The sequence below is a fragment of the Ipomoea nil genome, unplaced genomic scaffold (genome assembly GCF_001879475.1).
Source record: "Ipomoea nil cultivar Tokyo-kokei standard unplaced genomic scaffold, Asagao_1.1 scaffold3394, whole genome shotgun sequence".
NCBI classification, from domain to species: domain Eukaryota; kingdom Viridiplantae; phylum Streptophyta; class Magnoliopsida; order Solanales; family Convolvulaceae; genus Ipomoea; species Ipomoea nil.
Genome location: NW_017619822.1, coordinates 975,030 through 997,886, shown reverse-complemented (window position 1 = coordinate 997,886; position 22,857 = coordinate 975,030). Strand labels below are relative to the sequence as shown.

The 22,857-nt window shown below is 41.1% G+C and overlaps 1 protein-coding gene across 1 annotated transcript; it reads left to right on the top strand.

Annotated features, from left to right (window-relative positions):
- Positions 1-4,071: 4,071 nt before the first annotated feature.
- LOC109171102 (sodium/potassium/calcium exchanger 1-like) lies at positions 4,072-4,865 on the top strand. Its single transcript, XM_019320233.1, has 2 exons — positions 4,072-4,156; positions 4,354-4,865. Exons 1-2 carry the CDS (start codon positions 4,072-4,074, stop codon positions 4,863-4,865), a joined length of 597 nt encoding a protein of 198 aa, XP_019175778.1.
- The last annotated feature ends 17,992 nt before the right edge of the window (positions 4,866-22,857 follow it).

The window sequence follows — 22,857 nt, the reverse complement described above, 5'->3', positions numbered from 1 at the left end:
TCTAAGCATTGTGGGGGCGGGGTGATGATCACCACCCCCGAAGGATTTCGCCTATACTACGCCCTAAGGTACAACTTCCAAACTTCAAATAACGAGGCGGAATATGAGGAGGTCATAGGAGGGTTGCGATTAGTCATTGCCCTTCACGCTGCCCGGGTGCGCATAAGGACGGATTCCCGCCTGGTGGTTAACCAACTGAAGAATGAATGTGTGACCAGAGAAGAAAGACTGATACTCTATAAGGACGTGGCCGAGGGACTGATGGATAAACTGGAAGCCTATGAGATCACCCACATCCCACGAGCAGAAAATACGGAGGCAGATATCTTATCGAAGCTGGCTGCGGGAAGTGTGCCTCCCTACTTGTCAATGACTTGTCGCACCGAGATCATAGAACGACCCAGCACTGAGGTGCTCTCGTTTTGCACAGTTGTCCGGACACCTACTTTCCTGCCTAGACCAGAGGACGCCTCTGCTTGGCCATGGTTTGCGGACATGGTTAGGTACAAACAGAAATCAAAGTTGCCGGATAAGAGGGAAGACGTTGATCGCATCAGAAGGCGGGCTCCCTCCTATGAGTTGATGGACGGCCTGCTCTGCAAGCGGTCCTACGGAGGTCCCCTAATGCGTTGCTTATCCCCCGCGGACGCTAAGACTGTGATGGCTGCCGCTCACCGGGGAATCTGTGCGGCCCATCAGGGGGCCAATACTTTAGCCAGAAAACTTATCATTCAGGGCTATTACTGGCCGACCATGGTAAAAGATTGCATTGAAGAAGTGCTAAGATGCGTCGTGTGCCAATCGTTCGCTAAAAAGAGCACCCGATCGGCAACCTTCTATACACCGATCACCACCGTGATCCCCTTTGCCAAATGGGGCATCGATCTGTTAGGGCCACTCCCTCAGACGCCCGGACGAGTGCACTTCTTTATAGCGGTCGTTGATTATTTCACTAAGTGGGCAGAAGCAGAGCCTCTGGCGACTATCACCGAGTATCAGTGCCGCCGGTTTGTCTGGAAGAACATCATATGCAGATTTGGACTGCCCGAGCAATTAGTGACCGACAACGGACGACAATTCGATAACTGAGCCTTCGCAGCCTTCTGCGTGCAGAACGGCATCCGGCACATCAATGTATCTGTTGCCTACCCTCAGGCCAATGGCCAGATCGAAAATCTAAATCGTACCCTTCTAGATGGGCTGCGAAAGAAACTGGAAGAGCTGGGTGGCACATGGGTCGAACAATTGGAAAAAGTAGTGTGGGTCTACCGGACGACCCCACGCCGGGTAACGGCCGAAACTCCTTTTGTCTTGGCGTATGGGTTCGAGGCGAAGGTTCCGACCGAACTCTTGGTGCCCAGTCGGCGAGTCTTGTTGTACAATGAAGAAGGTAACGAGGAAACGTTGCAGATTGAAAAGAATCTCTTGGAGGAGAGACGGGATGTGGCTTATGCTTGGATGGTCGAGTACCAACAGGCCGTCAAGCGTTATCAAGACAAAAGAACCAAAGTCAGATATCTCTAGATAAGAGATCTCGTGCTAAGGGAAAGGACAGCCAGCCGACCCACTGAAGGAAGAAAGATGGCGGTTAAATGGGAAGTTCCTCGGGGGCTCGTAGGCAGCCAGCCTCGTCCACGAAGGGACTTGGCAGTTTTGCAAGTTCCTCGGGGGCTCGTAGGCAACCACCCTCGCCCACTGAGGGACTTGGTAGTTTTGGAAGTTTCTCGGGGGCTCGTAGGCAGCCAGCCTCGCCCACTGAGGGACTTGACAGTTTTAGAAGTTCTTCGGGGGCTCGTAGGGAGCCAGCCTCGCCCACTGAGGGACTTGGCAGTTTTGGAAGTTCCTTTGTGGCTCGTAGGCAGCCAACCTCGCCCACTGAGGGACTTGGCAGTTTTGGAAGTTCCTCGGGGGCTTATAGGCAGCTAGCCTCGCCCACTGAGGGGCTTGGCAGTTTTGGAAGTTCCTTGGGGGCTCGTAGGCAGCCAGCCTCGCCCACTGAGGGACTTGGCAGTTTTGGAAGTTCCTCGGGGGCTCGTAGGTAGTCAGCCTCGCCCACTGAGGGACTTGGCAGTTTTTGGAAGTTCCTCGGGGGCTCGTAGGCAGCCAGCCTCTCCCACTGAGGGATCGGACTTTGTAGTTTTGGAAGTTCCTCGGGGGCTCGTAGGCGACCAGCCTCGCCCACTAAGGGACTTGGCAGTTTTAGAGGATCCTCGGGGGCTCGTAGGCCGCTAGCATCGACCGTTGAGGGACTTAACAAATTCTCGAATGATTATTCGAGGTTGATGGACGGTCAACCGCACGCACACACAATAAACAGACAGGAAAATAAAGAAAGTAGTTGATGAACAAAAGCTCAGCGGGCAAGAGATGCATTCAAAAAGGGCCCCGAAGGGAAAGTTAGCATTTAGATAAAAGAAAAACGAAGGAAGAACGGGCGGCTACCCTACTCCAAGTTCACCCCTTCCGATGGTCCAGATGGGATGTTTTTTTTAGCAGACGGCGGCCCGCGCTAACGGCGTTCTAACGGCTCGGTCGCTTCGACCTCCTCCTCCTCATCCAAGTTAAGCGATGCGGGCCTTAGGTACCTTGCCAGAATGTTGGGATCATTGGCTAAGCCTGGTTGGCCGCCTCCTCCTCGAACCACCTAATGTTCCAGGACGGCTTCCCCGTGTTCATGTACGGTAGCAGGGTTCGAGTGGTGTTCGTACAACTTTTCCGAGAGCTCATAGCGGTAAGGCTCAAAGTTTGAGAAGCGCCGGAACAGGACTAAGTATATCTCCATTTGAATGTCCGCTATCCCAGCCTGGTAATCTTCAGCCCCTGCAGCATCCAAATAAGCCTGGCCAGCCACAGAAGCCAGCCACTCCATGGCGATCCCTTCGGCATTGGCCCTTGCCGCCACTATCACCACTCGACGGAACTCGGGAGACTGCTTAAAGGCAGCCAGAGCAGTCTCCTAGGCCTGGCTCAGGTCGGCTGCCAACTGGTCATTCCTCCTCTGATCTGCCTCCAAGGCAGAAGCTGCTTGTCCCAGCTTCAGGTTCAGATCATCTATCTGGGCGGCATGAGCGTCCTGGATGGCATGCAGATCCTTCCGCGCACCTTCTGGCAACGACGGAGGGCAAGCTGGCCCATCAAGGCCTGCCAAAAGGAGGGAGCGGTAAAAAAAAAAAAAAAAAAAAAAAAAAAAAAAGGGGGGGGGGGGGGGGGGGCATAAGGGGGAAAAGAAGACTGATAGAGAAGGGTAACGAAGATAGAAATACCTGGTAGCTGCAGTGGGCGATGCTGTCCAGCAGCTGGTCGGGGTCCCCACTCTCTACGGACTCCAGGTCCTTGGGGAAAATAACTTTGTCGAGCCACTCGCCGACCGAGTAGCAGCCCTTGTGGATAACCTCCGTCTCGTTAGCCTCAGGGCCGACCAATATCCTCTTCGCAGCCGGGGCCTCTACATGAGTCTCGTCGGGCCGTTTTACGCCAGCTCGGCAGGTAGGAGATGCAGCACTGGTCACCGGAGTGGCAGACCCCCCCCCCCCCCCCCCCGTCTAGTATCCGCGGCGGACCGAGCTGCAACCGAAGGGGAACCCCCAATCACTAGGGCTCCTGGGCTTCGCGTAGCCAACGGTTGGGCGGGGTTTGACGTCCCGGCCGAGTTCTTCCCCTTCTCGGCAGCTGTCAACCGGGCTCGGTCAGAGGCGCATAAGATAGAGCGGCGGTCAGCCATGGCCTCCTGTGGAACGACAACGGGCAACGGATCAACTACTTGAACCTCCTCTACTTCTTCCTCCTCTTCCTCGGATGACTGGTCCGTATCGTTGTTCCCTGCGGAATCAAAATAAAGAAGTCAGGCTGGATAAACCCACCAAGAAATACATCGCATGCTGAAAGTTGGAGGGACAAACCTGTCTGAGGCGTGCCATCTGGTAAAAGACCGACCCTCGACATGGCGGCCAGTACCGACCAGCGCCGGGCAGAGATCATCTCGCCCCGGGTGATCTGCTGAACAAGATCAACCAGGTTGACAGGGCAAGTTGGTCGCCCGTTAGAGCGAAAGCAGGACGACTGCCATTAGAAATGAAAATCGAAGGCCAGAAGATGGTCGGCCGGACGGACAAAGAAGAACTCCTTTTTTCCAACCTTTGTGGGAAGAGATCAGTTGGTCCTTGAACTTGCGATCGTCTTGGGCGCGGATCTGCACAGAGCTTGAGGAAACTTGGCCCACCGGCGTGAGCCGAAAAAGCTGCTAGAATAGAGGCAAGGTGGCCTCTACCCCGAGGCGATGACAATTTGTAAGGAAGGCGGTCAGCAGGCAGTAAGAGTTGGGTGCTGGTCGGGTGCTATCCCTTAATACTGAAGAAGAAGGACAAGGAAGGGCGGGAGGGGAACGCGAAAACCACAGCGGACGGACTGGTAATGGACACCCACATACCCGCTACCAAGAGGATTCGTTATTAGTTGATCACCTGGGCGGCGGGATACCGCCGCCGTGCCCAACAAACGTCGAGCATGCTGAAAATCCACCTCACGAAGGGAAGATTGTCGGCCAGCCCAAATCCTCGAAGGTGCCGGCCTCTCGGCCAATAGGAGGGTCGACCACGGCCACCGAGGACTGTCCCCCGGCTCTCACCAGAGCAGACGTGGTAGCCGGAGGATTGGTGGTCTACCTCTGGCGAAGGTCCTCGCCGGGGGCAGACGGGGAATATGAAGAGGTGGAAGAAGAAGATGAAAAAGAAGAAGAGGAGGAAGACGACATTGCAAGAGAACAGACAGAAGTATCAGAAAAGAAAGAGTCGAGGGCTAACCTGAAAGAAGTTGACAACTGGAGAACGGAACACAGAGATAAAGGATGTCAGCTGCCGGGGGGTTGAGCCCAAAAAGAAGAGGAAGTAAAAGCCGAAAAAAAACCTAAGGAGTGCGAAGGGAAGAAAGGAAGAGGAAAGAAGAGTATTTATAAGGATCGGCGGACAGCGAATTCAGTACACGTGTCCTAGATCGGACGGGCGGGACACGCTGACGTTACGTCTGAAGCGACGGTTACCAAGGGACACGTTTCGAAAGTCCAACCAGCGGAATCAGCGAAATAGCCATCATTACGCCTATAGCGATTGTACCGCTCCCAGAACCAGTCGGGAAAAACGGGACCAGTCAGGAATAGCGAGACTAGCCAGGGACTCGCCCGGGCGTTCGACAAAATCCAGACAGACTGAGAAGCCAGGCGGCTAAGACATTTTTGAGGAACTTGTGCTTTCTGTTATTTACTTTTTCAAGTTAACGACTCAGCTAAAACCTAAAAAAGTGAGGGACTGGTGATAGATACCCCAAATTAGCCGCCTGGGCGGAGGCTAGACAAAGGAGCCGAACTAGTAGTTAACCAGGAGAGAAAGAGGGAACCGCTATGATCCTCCCAGTCATGATACCAGACGCCCCCGGAGTCTACTATGCACTTGTCAGCAGCCAGCCTACCAGCCGGCGTGTCTACAAGCGGGTCCTAGAAGGCAATGCCGATGGGCAACCAGCCACGATGGTTGGTGTGTCCCTGATCCTGTGCCTTACGAGGTTGGGACGGGCGACCAGGTCACGCGGGCGGTGCGTCTCCCAGGCGCGCAAGACCTAGGGCCCGGACGGGCGACCAGGCTTGGCAGGAGGAAGGCCACCACTCAGAGGCTGAAGCCCAGGAAGTTATCCCCGGGCGGCCGGGATAACTCTTGGCTGGGTACACGCCCCAAAACGCGTACCAGCGGATTTTCTGGACGCAATCTTTGCTCAGTTAGGTAGTTTCCATAATTCGCCTAGACGAGAAATGTAGTATATCGACGACTGCATCAGCCTTAACGTCAGCCCTACTTACCCTTGACCTTGGCTAGACATCAGCCCTATTTACCATGTATAGATTATATATTCGTGTATAAATATCTCCATGGGATCTCCGTAGCGGGGACGGACCCTCTCTGTGGGCGGCATACTTTAAAGGGCAACACCCTAAAGAAATAACGACCGATTATTCTCTAAAATTATCTTTATTTTCTCGCTTTCTTTACATTCACAAATACAGTTATCTGGTAGTGTTGGCCTACCGGGCAGCTATCAACACTGTGAAACCAACAATAAATTTTTTTTAAATACATACATACATACACTTATGCACTATATTAATCATACAAAATTTAAATGCTACTTTTTAAATTTCTAAATGTAATTTTTAAAGTATAATTCTATCAATATAAATCTATACTATTATTATAAACAAAATCCTCCTTTCTTACTTTCTCGTCCAAACAATAAAAAAGGGATAAAAAAAATTATCAATTAATAATACTAATAATAATTAGTAAAAACCTTAGTAATAAAATAAAATAAATAAAAAAAATCCTTAATTGACAAAAAAATAGAAAAGGAAACGCAATCCACTGATTAATTAATACTAACAATAATCAGTATAAAAAAATTTGTAGTAAAATAGGAAAATAAAAAAGGATCCTTAATTCATTAAAAATGGAAATATAAACGGAATTTACTGATTATTACTAATAATAATCAGTAAAATAGGAAAAAAAAGAGTTAATTCAATGAAAATGGAAAAAAAAAAAAAAAAAAAAACAAACAGAAGGTTGTGAAAAAAAAGGGGGTCATAATAACGATATTAGTAAAAAAAGAAAATCCTATCAAAAATTAGAAAGAAAAAAAAATTCTTAATTCACGAGAAATAGAAAAGGAAACGAAATTCACCGATTAATTAATACTAATAAGAATCAGTAAAAAAGTTAGCAGTAAAATAGGAAAATAAAAAAGTATCATTAATTCACTAAAAATGAAAAAAAAAAAGAAACGGAATTCAATAATAATCATTAAAATTGGAAAATAAAAAAGGATTATTAATTCAATGAAAATGACAAAAGAAAACGAAAGGTTGTTAAAAAAATGTCATAAAAAGGATAACAGTAAAAAAATAAATAAATAAAACCTACCAAAAAATTTGAAAAAAAAAATCATTATTTTATAAAAAATAGAAAAAGAAACGGAATTCACTTATTCATTAATACTAATAATAATCAGTAAAATTAAAAGTTAGCAGTAAAATAGAAAAATAAAAAAAAATCCTTAATTCACTAAAAATGGTTAAAGTGTCATAACGCACCATGAACCAATTATTCATGCCGCACCATGATCCATAATAAGTGATATTTAGACCTTAAACCATAAATTTTTTTTCATCTAGAACTTTTTCTGGGTTTCCTACAAGTTACCAGTAATAATATTGCTGACCTGGAAATTTTTATTAGTTTTTTTTTTTTTTTTTGATATTTTTCTTCTTTCGCCTTCGTATTATAATTTTTTTCGTATTTTTTTTCCTAAATGTAAAGGCATGCTCTGCGTTCTTCACTTCTCATTTCTCTGATACCAAACTCCGTAGAGCAGGCCTATACAGAGTAGGTCTGATCGGAGAAACGGGAAGCCAAAAATGCAGAGCAGGACTTTACGTTTAGGAAAAAAATATGAAGAAAAAAAATATGAAGGCGAAAGAAGAAAAATACCAAAAAAATAAATAAATAAAAAATTCCATGTTAGCAATAAAAAGTTCCAGACGAAAAAAAAAAAAATTATGGTTTATGGTTCTAAATATCACTTATTAAAGATCATGATGCGACATGAATAATCAGGAATGGGTTCATGGTGCAGGATGACAATTTAGTCTAATCTATACTATATATAAAAACAAAAACCTGAGCTTTAACTTCCCGCCCAATTCCTAAAAAATCTCTCTTTCTCATCAGACACATCGGCCAAAAACCCCCCAAATAATACGGTTGTCCGGTGACAGGCCTCTAATGCCATCATCAAACCAGTTGTCAAAGGTCATTCCTGGATCATTTTTGAGCCCCGGGAGGATAGCATGCCAAATCTGTTTCGCTTCCGGCCAGAAACGGAGTATGTGCTCTGTTGTTTCCTCACTATCACCGCAAGCTGAGCACGCTGAGGAGTCTGTAAGGCCACGTTTTTTCCTGTTGACATTTGTCATGATGCAATTGTGCCTACCCATCCAAAGAAAGGTGTAAGTTTTACTAGGAATATTGAGTTTCCAGATGCTGCTCCAAACTGGATTAGTGGTAGGCGAACTACAATATGAACTTAACTCGTAGGCAGCTTTTGTTGAGAACCTATGACACTATAACAATCGAATTGAAAGTTTTCGCTTATTATTAAAATTCAGAATCCAATATTTGAATTTCAGTTTATTAAAATTATGAATTGAAAAAACTGGATCCTAGACCGTGAACCGGCGATTCCAAATCCGGTTCACGATTTTGAACCGTCTTTATTTTAAAATTTTATTTTTATTTTAAAATAGTCTAAATCCTCTATTTATATATATATATATATATATATATATATATATATATATATATATATAAAAGTAAAATCCTCCTATAAAAACAAGTTATCAAGTTCGATTCCAGATTGGTAATATACTGGAGACCAGTGGAGTTGGTGTGGAATTAGATGAAGATTTGGGTGAGGTATTGTAGATGTGTAGTCTGGTTTGTTGTTTAACTATAATAAATAAATTAGCACTAAATATTACAGTAAACATTTGTATGATAATCTCTTTTTTATTAACAATTTTTCCGTTTTAAAAAAAATAGTTATTCCAGTTCGAAGATAAAGCAGAACGTCCAATTGCTATCAATACTTCTACTCTGGAACACACATATAACGAAAGCGGCCCTGTCAAGAGATTCCTATTGGACGAATTCTCATCTACCTGCAAAATCATGTAATGTGATTGTTTCTATTACTTTACTCTCTCTGTATATTTTTTTCACCATCCTGCCTTCAAAAGAAGCTACGTGAAGCAAACTATTAAATCTTTCAACTCATGTTAACTGTACTAACTAATAAAGAAATGGGAATTGATATGATGAGTAGATAGAACTTGAAAATGTACTGTACTGTAGGCATGTGATTTTTAAAAAACAAACTTAGTTTGATTTCAACATATAAATAAATAAACATAGGATTTTTTAAAGAACAAACTTAGTTTTGTCGTCATTTTCCAGCCCAAACTTTGACAGCACGTTTGGTTCATGGAATGAATTTTGAGGTAATAGGAATGTTATTCCATAAGGAATGGAATAGGCAAGGAATAGAATAGGAATTGTATTCTATTGTTTGGTTTGCGGAAGGAATAGACTTTAGGAATTATATTAAAGTGTTTGGTTAATTTAAGGAATAGAAATGAAATATGTTTTAAAAGACATAAATACCCTTATAAAAATATGTGATGGTGGTGATGGTGGCGGCAGTGGTGGCGATGGTGGTGGTGGCGGTGGCAGTGGTGGTGGCGGTGGCGATGGTGGGGTTGTGGTCCTGGTGGTGGTGGCGGTGGTGGTGGTGGCGGCGGTGTTGTGGTTGTAACACCCCGTGTTACGACCTCTAACCCAGACTAATTATTTAATTGCTTGCCATTAAAAGAGGTTTAAATTCCCTTAATTAATTAAGAAGGGTCCAACATGGATCATGGACCCTTATCTCTAAACCAAAACCTTAGCCCTATAAGGAATAGAATAAGTGAATCTTTACCTTTCAGACCTTAGTTAGGACTCTTAAATATACATAAGGACATAGGAGGCACCTAGAAATTCCACCACAATAGATTCCACCACACAAGAATTCCCAGGAATTCCCCTATCACCAAACGTAGGAGAAATCACGAGGAGGAGATCTTAGAGAAAGAACCTTAGTAGCCAAGGATTCTAATTAAGGCTAAGAGGTAACCCATGTCTCAACAAAACCTATTTTCCTTGCTATAATCTTCTTCATTGGCTCCTTTGATATATGATTCCGTGCTCGAGTCTTGATAAAGCTTTGCCTGAGATTTATATTGTGTTTATGAGATGATCTTGATACTTATGTGATAATCTTGATGTTCTTGATTCTATGATAAATTATATAAACGATCTTGTGTTTTAATTATGACTAGAGCCTTAGGGTTATAACGCGGATTTCGTATTGTGTTATTCTTGGTGTGTTTGGGTGGGAATTTGCATGATCGGGTATTGAGTCTTGGCATGTTTAGGAGTCGTGTTAGGATGTATTTGATGTGGTTCTTTGTTTTAATCCGTTACTTGATTACGTGGTGTCGTTGTTTGTATTTGAATATGTCTGGACATGGTTTCGGGTTCCACGAGGGATCCCGGAACAAATTTATTACATAAGAGTCAGTGGGGGTAGGTGGGGGCAAGGGTACCCACCACCTACCCGCTGCCCAACACACCCTTGGCAGCGGGCGCCGGGCACCCGCTGCCTCGTGACTCGCAGCCAACGGGTGGCCCTCCACCCGCCGGCCACCCACTGGAATCCCGGTGCAAATTGTGGTGTTTTTCCCCGTTTGATGTTTCCCCGTGTCCCGTTGTACCCCGTTTGTCGTATATGAGTCTAGTTTGATGTATCGGGTACCATTCTTAGGATAAAGGAGTCTTGTGTATTGCATGCTAGTCGAATTGGTATCCCGTTGGCCTAGGAGGAAGGTGCATGACCCCTTAGGCATGTCTCGAGTAGTTTAATGTGGTTGACCACGCATAAGTTATATTAGGATAAGTTTTCCCCAATGATTCCCCCCCCCCCCCCTCCTTATGTGTTAGTGTGGGTTGCATGTGCTTGGCTATGTGTTATTTGTGCATGATACCCCAATTGGTTGCGATCAATTGGCTATACAGGCAGTTGGATGGGTTGAGAACCATTGGCTGTTATATATATGTATATATATATATATATATATATATATATATATATATATATATATATATATATATATATATATATATATATATATAGGGTTGCGATCCATAATCTGGTTGCGATCAGATATACATAATCATCGGGCTGCGGTCCACCGTTTGGTTGCGATCAAACGTTATGATTTAATGAGATGCGGTTCATCGATTGGTTGCGATCAATCTCCTTGTGCTGCGGCACAGGCAGGGTGCTTCGGGGCCATGCCAGAGCTATATGCGCTAGCACTTCGTGTATGGGCGCGTGAAGGGTCCTGCGGCACCACCAAATGTGTAAACATGATAATGATTGAATACTGATATGATTGATGTGGAATAGTCTTGTGACCTTAGGATGCATGCTAGTATGTTTATATGTGTGATTAATTCTGTTGAATGAGCCTACCCTTTCTTGATTGAGTCTATCCTCGGTTTTAAATTAGAGTCACACAAGTATATATGTATTCCGGCTTCAAAATGATTTTCCTTATATATATCTACCTATATTGTATTTAACGCGTTGGAGTGGGTTACCAGCATTATTCACTGAACAGATATATTTAGCTTTTAGGCACAGATGAGTAGCTTCGGAGCGCGCTAGTCGGACCCGTAGACTTAGCTATGATGTTGTACTAGACATTGATTTGAGGATTTTTGTTGTTTGAATAGTTTAGCCTGTGCATATGAGTTCTCCAGCTCAAACGTGGCATAGCACCCCAACGATTATGTTTAGTTAATGCTCTGTTTGGGATTTAATGATAGAATTGCCTTTATTTCATAAGTATTAAAAGTTTTAAAATTTAGGGGTGTTACAGTTGGTATCAGAGCCTAAGTTCGACTCTAGGACAATGCCTTTAGAATAAGACTTTAAAGACGTTAGGCTTGAATTCTAAGTGTTTGAGGTCTTTTAGGAAAAGGACTTTAGGTGTTTGAACTCTAGGTGTTTAAGTACTTAGGGTATAGGAATCTTAGGACGCGCGATGAGACTGTGAGTTTATCTATCATTGCCTGCTTAACTCATCCTTACTCTATTCGGTGCCTAGCTTAAGAATCCCTCATAATTATCGCATCAGGAATAGCCTAATACCACGGGGCCCCTAGGAATCTCTATTCCCCTTGTAAGGGGAATAGGTCATTCCCGGGAACAATGTTCCTGGGAATACAAGTGGTTACCAAACAGAGGAATAGGCCTATTACTGGGAATGCTACGACATTACAAGCCTATTCCGTGAACCAAACAGCCCATGATAGTCTATACGATAATTATTACGGTTAATTGATTACGGTAACACTCCCGTAGTTAACCCATTTTAATCTCCAATCTTTATTTCCAAAATTTAAATTTATTACGATAAAATTGTAATTTTTATTTCCTAAATTACAAAAATATTATTTTGGAATTCAATATGCTGGTAATCCTTTCCAATATGCTGGCAATCCTATTACGTTACTACTATAATAATAATAAGCTAACAACCTAACATCATAATTACTTACCTTAATAATAATTATTATTATTAAATCCTCTCTAATATGATGACAATCCTATCAAGTTACTACTATAATAATTATTTTACAGCCAAACGCCATAATTACTTACCTTAATAATAATATTAATAATCTATATATCTATATATCTATATAAAAATCCTCATATTTTATTTTCCTACACAAACTTTTGTAGTTAACTAATTAAATATTGGTATTAGACAATAAAAATTAATTAGGAATATTAATATAATGAATTGATTAAGAATACCAATATAATTAATTGATTAGGGAAATACCTTAAATAAATAAATACACTTCCCTTTTGAACAATAGTAAAGGTAAATTAAAAATGCAACGAAAATTAAAAATGAAACAGAAATATTTCAACAATAATATTCTACATCATCAATTAAAAATGGAACAAAAATTGGGTAAACTGCATCTAGGGGTGAGCAAATTATCGGTTAACTGCCCGAAAATCGCTAACCGATAACTGAACCGATCGAAAAAATCGGTTATTGATCGGTCACGGTTATCTCCTTTAAAAAAAATTCGATTTTTAGATTTTTTGGTTATTATACGGTAATTGGAGTCGGTTATCCGACATATATATATATATATATATATATATATATATATATATATATATATATATATATATATATATATATATATATATATATATATATATATATTAAGATGTTTATTTAAGTGTAGATTAATTTTTTTTTTCGCCAGTGTTTATTCCAGTGTTTATTGTGACTTTGGTTCATTTATTTTGGATTTGGAATTTAGGTTTTAGATTTTGGTAATGACTAAACAGTATGTATGTATATGTATTTTAGATTTTGCCTTTTGGAATTTGATTTATCTAGTTTGAATTCGGTTTTTTGGTAACTGTTAGGAATATATTGTAAATTTTGATGAGCTGAATGTATTTTTGAAAAATCAAGTAGTCCCCATTTTTATTCTATTTGAGTCAGTTTAAGTCTACGGAGTATGGTGCACCCATATCATGCAACCCATGTACAAGTCTGGAAGATCATAATTTATTTGAAGAAGTTAAGCGGGATTATAGCTTAACACAATTATGATGCGGATAAGGCACCAAGAACTATGCTAGAAGAGTTAGAAGAAATACGTGTGAGTTATGCCAAATAATCCTAAGTTTGAATCTCAAGTGAAACATTTTTACCTTGCTTGGGAGACTAGCTCCACCGTATGGGAGACTAACCTCCACCGTATGGGAGACTAGCTCAAGTGTATTGGAGACTAGCTAAGCTTGGAGACTAACCCAAGTGAATGCACAAGTCTCACAAGAGCCATGCACCAGATGGAGAAACACACCAAGTATGGTGGACCAAGCTTAAAATCGAAACAGAGCATCTCACCATGAACAACTATGAAGTTTTTACAGAGGTTACGATTGAACCAGAGACGCTTGAAAAAGGCTGATTCGCGGAGAAATTGTTTTATACTCAAGCAAGAATTAGCAGATAAATTATTTGATCAACTTGACATGTCAGAGCATTTATGAAGGACAAGGAATATCAAGCTTGCCGCGCCGAACTTTTTCAAATTTTGGAGGCTACAAAATTCAAGACACGGCAACGGGCAAATTATTCAAATCATCTGACAAAAGGAGAAATGACATCTACCTAATATTTCAAATCAAGTTGACAATATCTTTTGATCAACTACAATTCAAAATGGACGATCGAGATCGAAAGTTGATCAACGGGCAAATAGCTTTCATTGGCTATAAATTGCAATTTGCCCAAGCAGACTTGAAGACAAGTACGGCTGAAAAATTGAGATATACAAGCAAGAGAAAAGCAAGCAATATTCATATCAGCCAAGAAGCAATATATTGAGCTATACACGATTAATTCAAGTCTGAGTGAGAGAAAAATTTTATCTCTTTGTAGATTTCTCTACTGAGTGTAGAAAGAGGGCGGAGTAACTAGAGAGAGTGAAAAACCCTGGTTGAGTGTAGCTTTGTGCGTAGCACTCGGTGTAAAGGGCAGAGTAACAAGATGAGCTTGTGAAAACCCTGTGAGGACGTAGCTTTGTGCGTAGTTCTCGTGGTGTAGGAGTACAGCTTGGTGCGAAGTACTCGGGAAGGCGGAGTAACAAGAGGAGCTTGCGAAAAACCTTGGAGGAGTGTAGCTTTGTGCGAAGCACTCGGAGAAGTGTCGGTGGACACTTATTCACTATTGTATCTGGGTGATCGAAGAATAGTGAATTTCCTCCTTGAAGTGAAAGGAGAAGAGTGGACTAGGAGGATTACACCACCTCTGAACCACTATAAATCTCTCTCTCTATTTACATACTGCTCATATATTTTGTGCATGCTTATTCTAACTGCGAACTAACCCGATTACGATTTATTGCATATCTTTATCTGTCTGGGTTTGATAGTTCCCACGTTTGCATGCAAGCCATACTTTACGTACATCATCTTTGAACCTTATCAAGTGTTTCTAACGTGTTGCATGTTTAGAATATCTCTTTGAGCACCACACTTATAAGCATAACACTTTACCGCTACCTATTCCGCTGCACACTCTAAGTTGTTTATCTTGTTGATGCTTGTTACTTAGAGTTGAAATTACCAAAGTGTTATTTGCCTTGTGTGTTTTGCAAAAGATTTGAAAAAGTTAGAGAAGTCTATTCACCCCCCCCCCCCCCCCCCTCTAGACTTCTCGCCACCTTTTCGGGACCAACAAGTGGTATCAGAGCGGTTGTCTATTTGAGTCAATTTTGACTGCTAGATAGATCTCAAAATCTTCAAGATGAAGAGAGATATGGTTCTCGCTCAAAATTTACTTTTCTCACTTAACAAATTTGATGATTGGAAAATTCGAATGCAGGTGCACTTATCTGCTTTAAATGACAAAATGTGGGAAGTCATCACAAATGGTCTTATCCAAATAATGGAAGTTAACACTACCGTCGCACTAAATCCAGATGCTCCAAAATATATTCCAAAGCCAAAAATGGAGTGGACTAGTGAAGATAGAGGGCGAAATAATTTGGACAACATTGCCAAAGATATTTTGTTCAAAGCGGTCGATGACACCATATTCCCAAAGATTCGAAAGTGCACCACAGCAAAAGAAATATGGGATACACTTATCGGAATCGGTGAAGGCGATGAACAAGAAAAGGATAAAAAACTAACCATTGCCATGAAGAGGTTCGAAGATTTCAAAATGCTACCGAACGAAAGCATCACCGACATGGAAGCTCGATTGATCAAAATCCTTGGAGAAATCACGGATCTGGGAACGACCATTACCCAGAAGGAAATATCGCTCAAAGTGTTACGCGGACTACCTTTAAATTGGGATATGAAGGTGACCGCAATGCGCGATCATAGAGATCTAAGGACATTATCTACGGATAAACTCTTTAGTGATCTTAAGGCGTATGAGTTCGAAATGAAGACACGAGTCGAAGAAGAACGTGATGAACGAACATCCGCACTAATGGCCGAACAAACTTCTTCATCAAGGTCAGTAGTAAATAATGATTTTTTATCTGACGAACAATTTTCCTTATTTGTTAGGAAATTCAAGAAGTTCATGCGAAAGAACAAAGGATCACCACAAGGAAATTCTTTTCGAGAGAATAGAAGATCAAGAAGGGAACCGGTCGAAGATAACACAAATGTGTGTTACAATTGTAGAAAGCCTGGACACTTTATGGCCAAATGTCCACACCCCAAGGTGGACAAAAATTCGAATACTTCTCCACAGGTGGAATACAAATCCAAAGAGAAGAAATTCAAAAAGGGCAAACGGAAGGCACTAATAAGCGATCCGCTAGAAGCAAGTGAATCCGAAGAATCATCTAGCGACGAGAGTGATTCATCACAAGAAGATACGGCGCTACTATGTTTAGTAAGCAAGACATCCGAACATGAGGAATGCTATATGGCGCGTGAAACCGACGAAGAGGTATCTTCTAGTTCTTTTAGTTCTTTTAGTTCCGTTGACACCTCTTTCGAGACTCATGAATCTTTTCAAAGTCTTATGGAAGATTGTCAAAAAGTCACTCATACTCAAATCAAAGAGCGCAATAATACGTTAATTCTTGAAAAGGAAGAAATGTCACAAAAATTGCAAAATGCTCTAAATGAAATGAGTAATTTGAAAGTCGAAAATGTTCGACTTCAAGAAGAGTGCAAAGCTATAGAGGTTCGAGAACATAACCTTCGGGAAGTAATCGCATCATTTACAAATTCATCCAAAATAATGGATAAAATGGTAAACATGCAAAAACCCGCTGGAGATAAAGCCGGACTAGGCTATGATCCATCATGTTCTCAAACCCCTGTGAAACTGACTAATTCTACTACTACTTTAATTAATAAAGTTCCAGTGGTAAAATTTGTGAAAAGTCAGTATAGCACAATGAGACAAGGAGTTGGTAATCAAATAAATGCCCAGAAAAATGTTGCAAGGTCGAATCCAAAAATTAATATCTCAGATAGGCAACAAAATTTTAAAAGTCAAAAATTTGTATCTCCAAAGAGAGCCAACGAGTCTAGTGCAACAAAACCTCATAGGAATATGGGAAGAATTCCGAGAATTGGGGCTGGGAAATTATATCCCTCAGAACAAGATTGGTCGCTTGAAGACAAACCATGGACCAAGTCCAGATTTGCTCTTTTTCATAGGATCAAGCAACTATCTGCTTCCCAACCCGCACCAAAGCATTATTCGCAAGTGCGTTATGATTATAGAGTCTTTAATGGTTACAAATCACCTACTCTTGGATCAGTGGGATCTAGGTGGATTTGGATGCCAAAAATTACTAACACTAAAGGACCCAATCAAGTATGGGTACCTAAAAGTAATTAATCTTTCTTGCAGGAAGTTTGGTATTTCGATAGCGGATGCTCTCGACATATGATCGGCAATAAAGCTAGTCTAGTTGAGTTCAAAAGTATCGAAGGACCAAAAGTAGTTTTCGGAGGAAATGATCGATATGGAATGACAAAAGGAACCGACGCAATTGTGAAAAATGGTCTACGAATTGATGATGTATCTTATGTCGAAGGATTAAAATTCAACTTGTTTAGTACAAGTCAATTTTGCGACAAAGGATATCTCGTAGAATTTTACAAAGGCAAATGTCAAGTCAAGAACGAATCTACGAACGAAGTCGTACTTGCCGGATCAAGAAAGAAAAATATGTATGTTATAGATTAGAGCACAACAAAGGAATCTGTATGCTTGATGGCAAACAATTCGAATGAAGCTAGTTGGGAATGGCACAGAAGGCTAAATCATTTGAATTTCAAAACCATCAACAAGCTTGCAAGAAATAATCTAGTCGAAGGACTACCCAACATTGTGTTCAAGAAAAATCAAATTTGTGATGCATGCCAGAAAGGAAAACAAATCAAAGCATCATTCAAAGCCAAAGCTCAAGAGTCAACATCAAGACCCTTAAGTCTATTGCACATGGATTTATTTGGTCCAGTAAATCCAGTAAGTATAAGTGGTAAGAAATATACTTTGGTTGTTGTTGATGATTTTTCCAGGTACACATGGACAATATTCATCAAGAAAAAGGATGAAGTCTTATCAAAGTTGCCAGAGCTATTGAAGCTACTGCAAGTCGAAAAAGACATGAAGATTGCAACAATACGAACCGATCGAGGAACAGAGTTCGTGAACAGAGTGATTCAATCGTACTGCAATTCACAAGGAATTTTACATCAATTATCTGTCGCACGAACGCCGCAACAAAATGGTGTAGCTGAAAGAAGAAATCGAACACTCAAGGAAGCCGCACAAGTCATGATATCAGCCGCCGGACTACCAAAAAGATTTTGGGCCGAGCAATCAATACGGCGTGCTATACTCAAAATCGCAGTCTAATCCACAAGTCTCATAACAAAACACCATATGAATTATGGAAAGAGAGAAAACCCAATCTCACCTATTTTCATACATTTGGTTGTAAATGTTTTGTACTTGTTAATGGAAAGTCTCAATTAAAGACTTTTGACGAGCGAGCGAACGAAGGAACATTCTTGGGATATTCATCCACCAGCAAGGCGTATAGAATATTCAACAAATCAACCATGGTGGTAGAAGAATCGATTCACGTTGTGTTCGATGAAAATCACGACATATATGAAAAAGATAGTAAATGTAATCGTGATTTAATTATTTCTAATGACAATTTCGGAGATAATGCGGTGCAGGAAGTAGAAGAATCAAGTGATATGGGTGTTCACCAAATTGAGGCAATATCCAATGTGATACCCGAAATATCACGTACACCTACAACCGAAATTGCACCCAGAATTCAAGAAGAAGAAATTCCAGTAGATGAACAAGAAGATGTACCCGTCAACAATTCGCAACAAATGGATTCACACCAAGTGACTTTGCAACAAGAAGGAAACTCTGAGAATCCAATGAGCTTTCAACCGAATCGAAAATGGCTAAGAAGCCACACACATGACTTAGTCATTGGAGATCCGAGGGACGGAGTAAAGACGCGATCATCTACTAGGAACCAACAACAAGATGTATCAACAAGGGATGCAATGTTCTCATACTTTCTATCACAACTGGAGCCAAAAGAAATTGACGAAGCTTTAGCCGATCCAAGTTGGATAGATGTCATGCAAGAGGAATTAGATCGATTCAAGCGCAACGACGTATGGAAACTTGTTCCAAGACCAACGCACCAAAATGTAATTGGCACTAAATGGGTCTTTAGGAACAAAGCAAACGAAGACGGCGTCATTGTTAGGAATAAAGCAAGATTAGTTGCGAAGGGGTATTCACAAGAAGAAGGCATTGATTTTGATGAGACATTCGCCCCCGTCGCACGACTCGAAGAAATCCGGATATTCCTAGCATACGCAGCGCACAAGAATTTCATCGTATATCAAATGGATGTAAAGAGCGCATTTCTTAATGGCTTACTTGAAGAAGAAGTTTACGTCGAACAACCACCCGGTTTTGAGGTAAAAGACGTTGGTGATCAAGTCTACAAATTAAAGAAGGCATTGTATGGGTTAAAACAAGCTCCGCGAGCTTGGTACGACACCTTGTCAATGTTCTTAATTAGTTGTGGATTCACCAAAGGTCTAGTCGATAAAACCCTCTTTAGAATTCAAGAAAATAATCACATTTTATTAGTACAAATTTATGTTGATGATATTATCTTTGGAAGTACTGATAAATCTTTATGTGAGAAATTTTCTAAGCTCATGCAGAACAGGTTCGAGATGAGTATGATGGGAGAATTAAATTACTTTTTGGGACTGCAAGTCAAGCAACTTGAAGAAGGAATTTTCATAAATCAAGCCAAGTACACGAGATCTTATCAAGAAATTTGGCATAGATGGAAAATCCTCAGTCAAAATTCCCATGAGTACATCTCAAAAATTGGATAAAGATGATGAAGGAAAAGACGTCGATCAAACGATGTATCGAGGGATGATTGGATCGTTACTGTACTTAACCGCAAGCAGACCGGACATATCCTACTCGGTTGGCGTATGTGCAAGATTCCAATCAAAGCCCAAAGAATGTCATCTGATTGCAACCAAGAAGATAATTCGATATCTCAAAGGAACAATCAATGTGGGATTATGGTATCCCAAAGAAGGAGATTTTACACTAACTGGTTATTCAGATGCAGATTTTGCAGGTTGTAAAATGGACCGAAAAAGTACCTCAGGGACATGCCAGTTCTTAGGGGGAAGATTGGTCTCTTGGTTCAGCAAAGAGCAAAACTCCATAGCTACGAGCACTGCCGAAGCTGAATATATTGCAGCTAGGAGTTGTTGTGCACAAATCTTGTGGATGAAGCAACAATTATTGGAATATGGGATTAAGTGCGAAAATGTTAGCATTTTATGCGATAATACTAGTGCAATCGCCATAACCCAAAATCTGGTGCTTCATTCGCGAACCAAGCATATCGACGTTCGACACCATTTTATCCGAGACCACGTCGAAAAGAAAGATTTAAAAATCGATCATGTTCCCACCGAGAATCAAATTGCCGATATTTTCACAAAGCCATTGTGTGAATCTCGTTTTGCTACTCTAAGGCACGAAATGGGAATGATCGAAATGAGCTAAGCAATTTCTAAACTCTTAATTTATTTTAATATGTTCGCACTGTGCATGTTGCATGTAATTTATATGACCTACGTACCTTAATTTGATTTCATTTGTACGTGTGATATGTGTTTGGTTATATACATGATTTCATAAAATTTATGTGTGCATAAATGTGTTAAAATTTTATCTTACGAAATTTGCGTACATGTGTTTGTAATTTATTTATGTGATATACGTATCAATTTATTTTGTCACGTGTAAGCATAATTAATTTGTGTGATTTATTTACTAAGTGTTTTTAATTAATTTGAGCTTAGTATACAATTAAGGGGGAACAAATCTATGCTGGGTTAGTTTGGCAGAAAAGGCATATGTTTAGGGGGAATTTAGAAAACTTGCATGATTAATTGAGTTTAGATATAAAGAAATATTTTCTGATGAATGCTTGCCCAAAATTTGGAGTATCTATTGTCAAAAAGGTTAGGCCCATATATAGAAAGTCAAAGGTTTAAATGTTTTGGGAACTTGAAGCCTTTTCAGATATTAGGTATCTGTGTGTTCAATTTATTTTTATCAGGTTTCTTTTCAGAAAATATATCAGCTTTATTGAAATATGAAATCGAGATGATAATATTTATCTGGAATATATTTATTGCTCTAACAGATTATTTTCGAGATTTTTTTTTTCTGATTTGCTCCAAGTTGGCGGTTATTTGAAGCACAATTTTTGGCGCCATGTACTCACAAATGGAGTATACAAATCTGAGCTGGCAAATTTAAATCATGTGGAAGGTCGAATTTATCCTCAAAGAGATCTATACTCTCTCTCCATCCACTAGAGGACAAAGAAGTAATTTCACTAAGGATTTCCCTCAATTCTAACGGGTAGAAGAGAGAAACCCAAAGTGAAACCACTTCTTCTTCTCCAACTCTCGTCGGCCGGAAAATCGAAGGAAGAAGAGTCCAAATCCTCCAATACTTCTACACCCATCCTAAATCTTCTACACACAAAAACCCATCACCCAAACCCAAAATCTCACCCAAATATCCTCTAAATCCAAATACCCATTTTCGGACATCACCGCCGAAATAGCCCAAAAATTCACCAAAAATTTCTAAACTCAAGTTCTACTCAATGGAGGTTGATCGAGTGGAGATGGAGACAACTACTACCGGAGGAACAAGGAAGTCTAACCGTGTGCTCAGTGGAATGATTCTTGTGGGTTGTTAAATTTTTGCACCTTTAGATATGTTGGATTTTATAAGGATGAGGTGACCGAATTATATATGAATGCTAGAGTGGAAAATGGCTCAATTATTTCTATGATCAAAGGAGTTGATGTAGAAATAAAAATCGATGATTTTCGGAGAATTTTCAATCTTGTTGAAACAAACTTACGGGTAGAAAATCATGTGTATGATGTTAATGCCACTTGGGCCGAGATACGCGATGCAAACGCACCGCTAGCTCCTAGGATAAACGGCAACAAAAGAGATTTGAAGAAGGACTACGGACTATTGTTGGATATTGTACACAAATGTGTAGAGTCCCGGTATCATTGCCGTGACAAGATGTCGGGGGATAAATTGTTGATTATGGATATTATCTTGAACAATGTTAATGTTGATTGGGGTGCATTTATGTTTGGGAGATTGTGTGAGTCCTTAAAGAAGGCAAAACCTTTGGTAGATTGATGGTTTCAACAGGAAATCGGTTACGGGTTTGCAATTGGTGAAATTTTGAGGACTAAGAATGTTACCCTTTCCAAAGCCAAACACATCACAAACCATAGCTACCTCTTTCGGCCACCAAACTCAACCGAACAAAAAAATCCACCTTACCCACAAGCCTACCAAAACCAACCCGAAAAAGGAAATTACCAAACCCTTTCCAAGACCTTAGACAGTTTATTCGAGAGCCAAGCAATGAAGGATCAAACACCCCTGCCGTTCGATCCAATGAAGAACAATCAAGCCACCCAATAACCACAAGACCCTTACCCTTCCCAAACCCGAACCCCTTTGTCCTAGAAAGCCACGGGTTAGTTGAAGGAGGAAATAGAATGGAAGTTGATGTTGTTGTGAGTGACCAAGTTGAAGTTGGGAGTGTTGAGAACATACCAACAATTGGGGCGGATAGTGCACTTTTGGAGGAATATAAACGTGCACTTGATTGGAGAGCTTGGAGGCTAGGAGATCACAACAAGTTGGCCGAGACAATTGGGCCACAAACCTTGGAAAGAGAGGAACTAGTCTTGAGTTGGCTAGGTACATGTGATCTTACCCGAGCCACCCGTTTGTCGGTTATTAATTCTTGTTTCTTGACTAAGCTTGCAAAGAAGAAGAGGACCGAGAAGACTTTCATGGTTGAAGCCGCATCCGAAGTGCCAATAGGTGAATTTGATCCTAATGAAATTCGCCGGGCAACCATTGTATCTTTGGAGGATAGCCGAAGGGGACCCGAAGAGGGATCTTTGGCACTGTTTGATGATGTA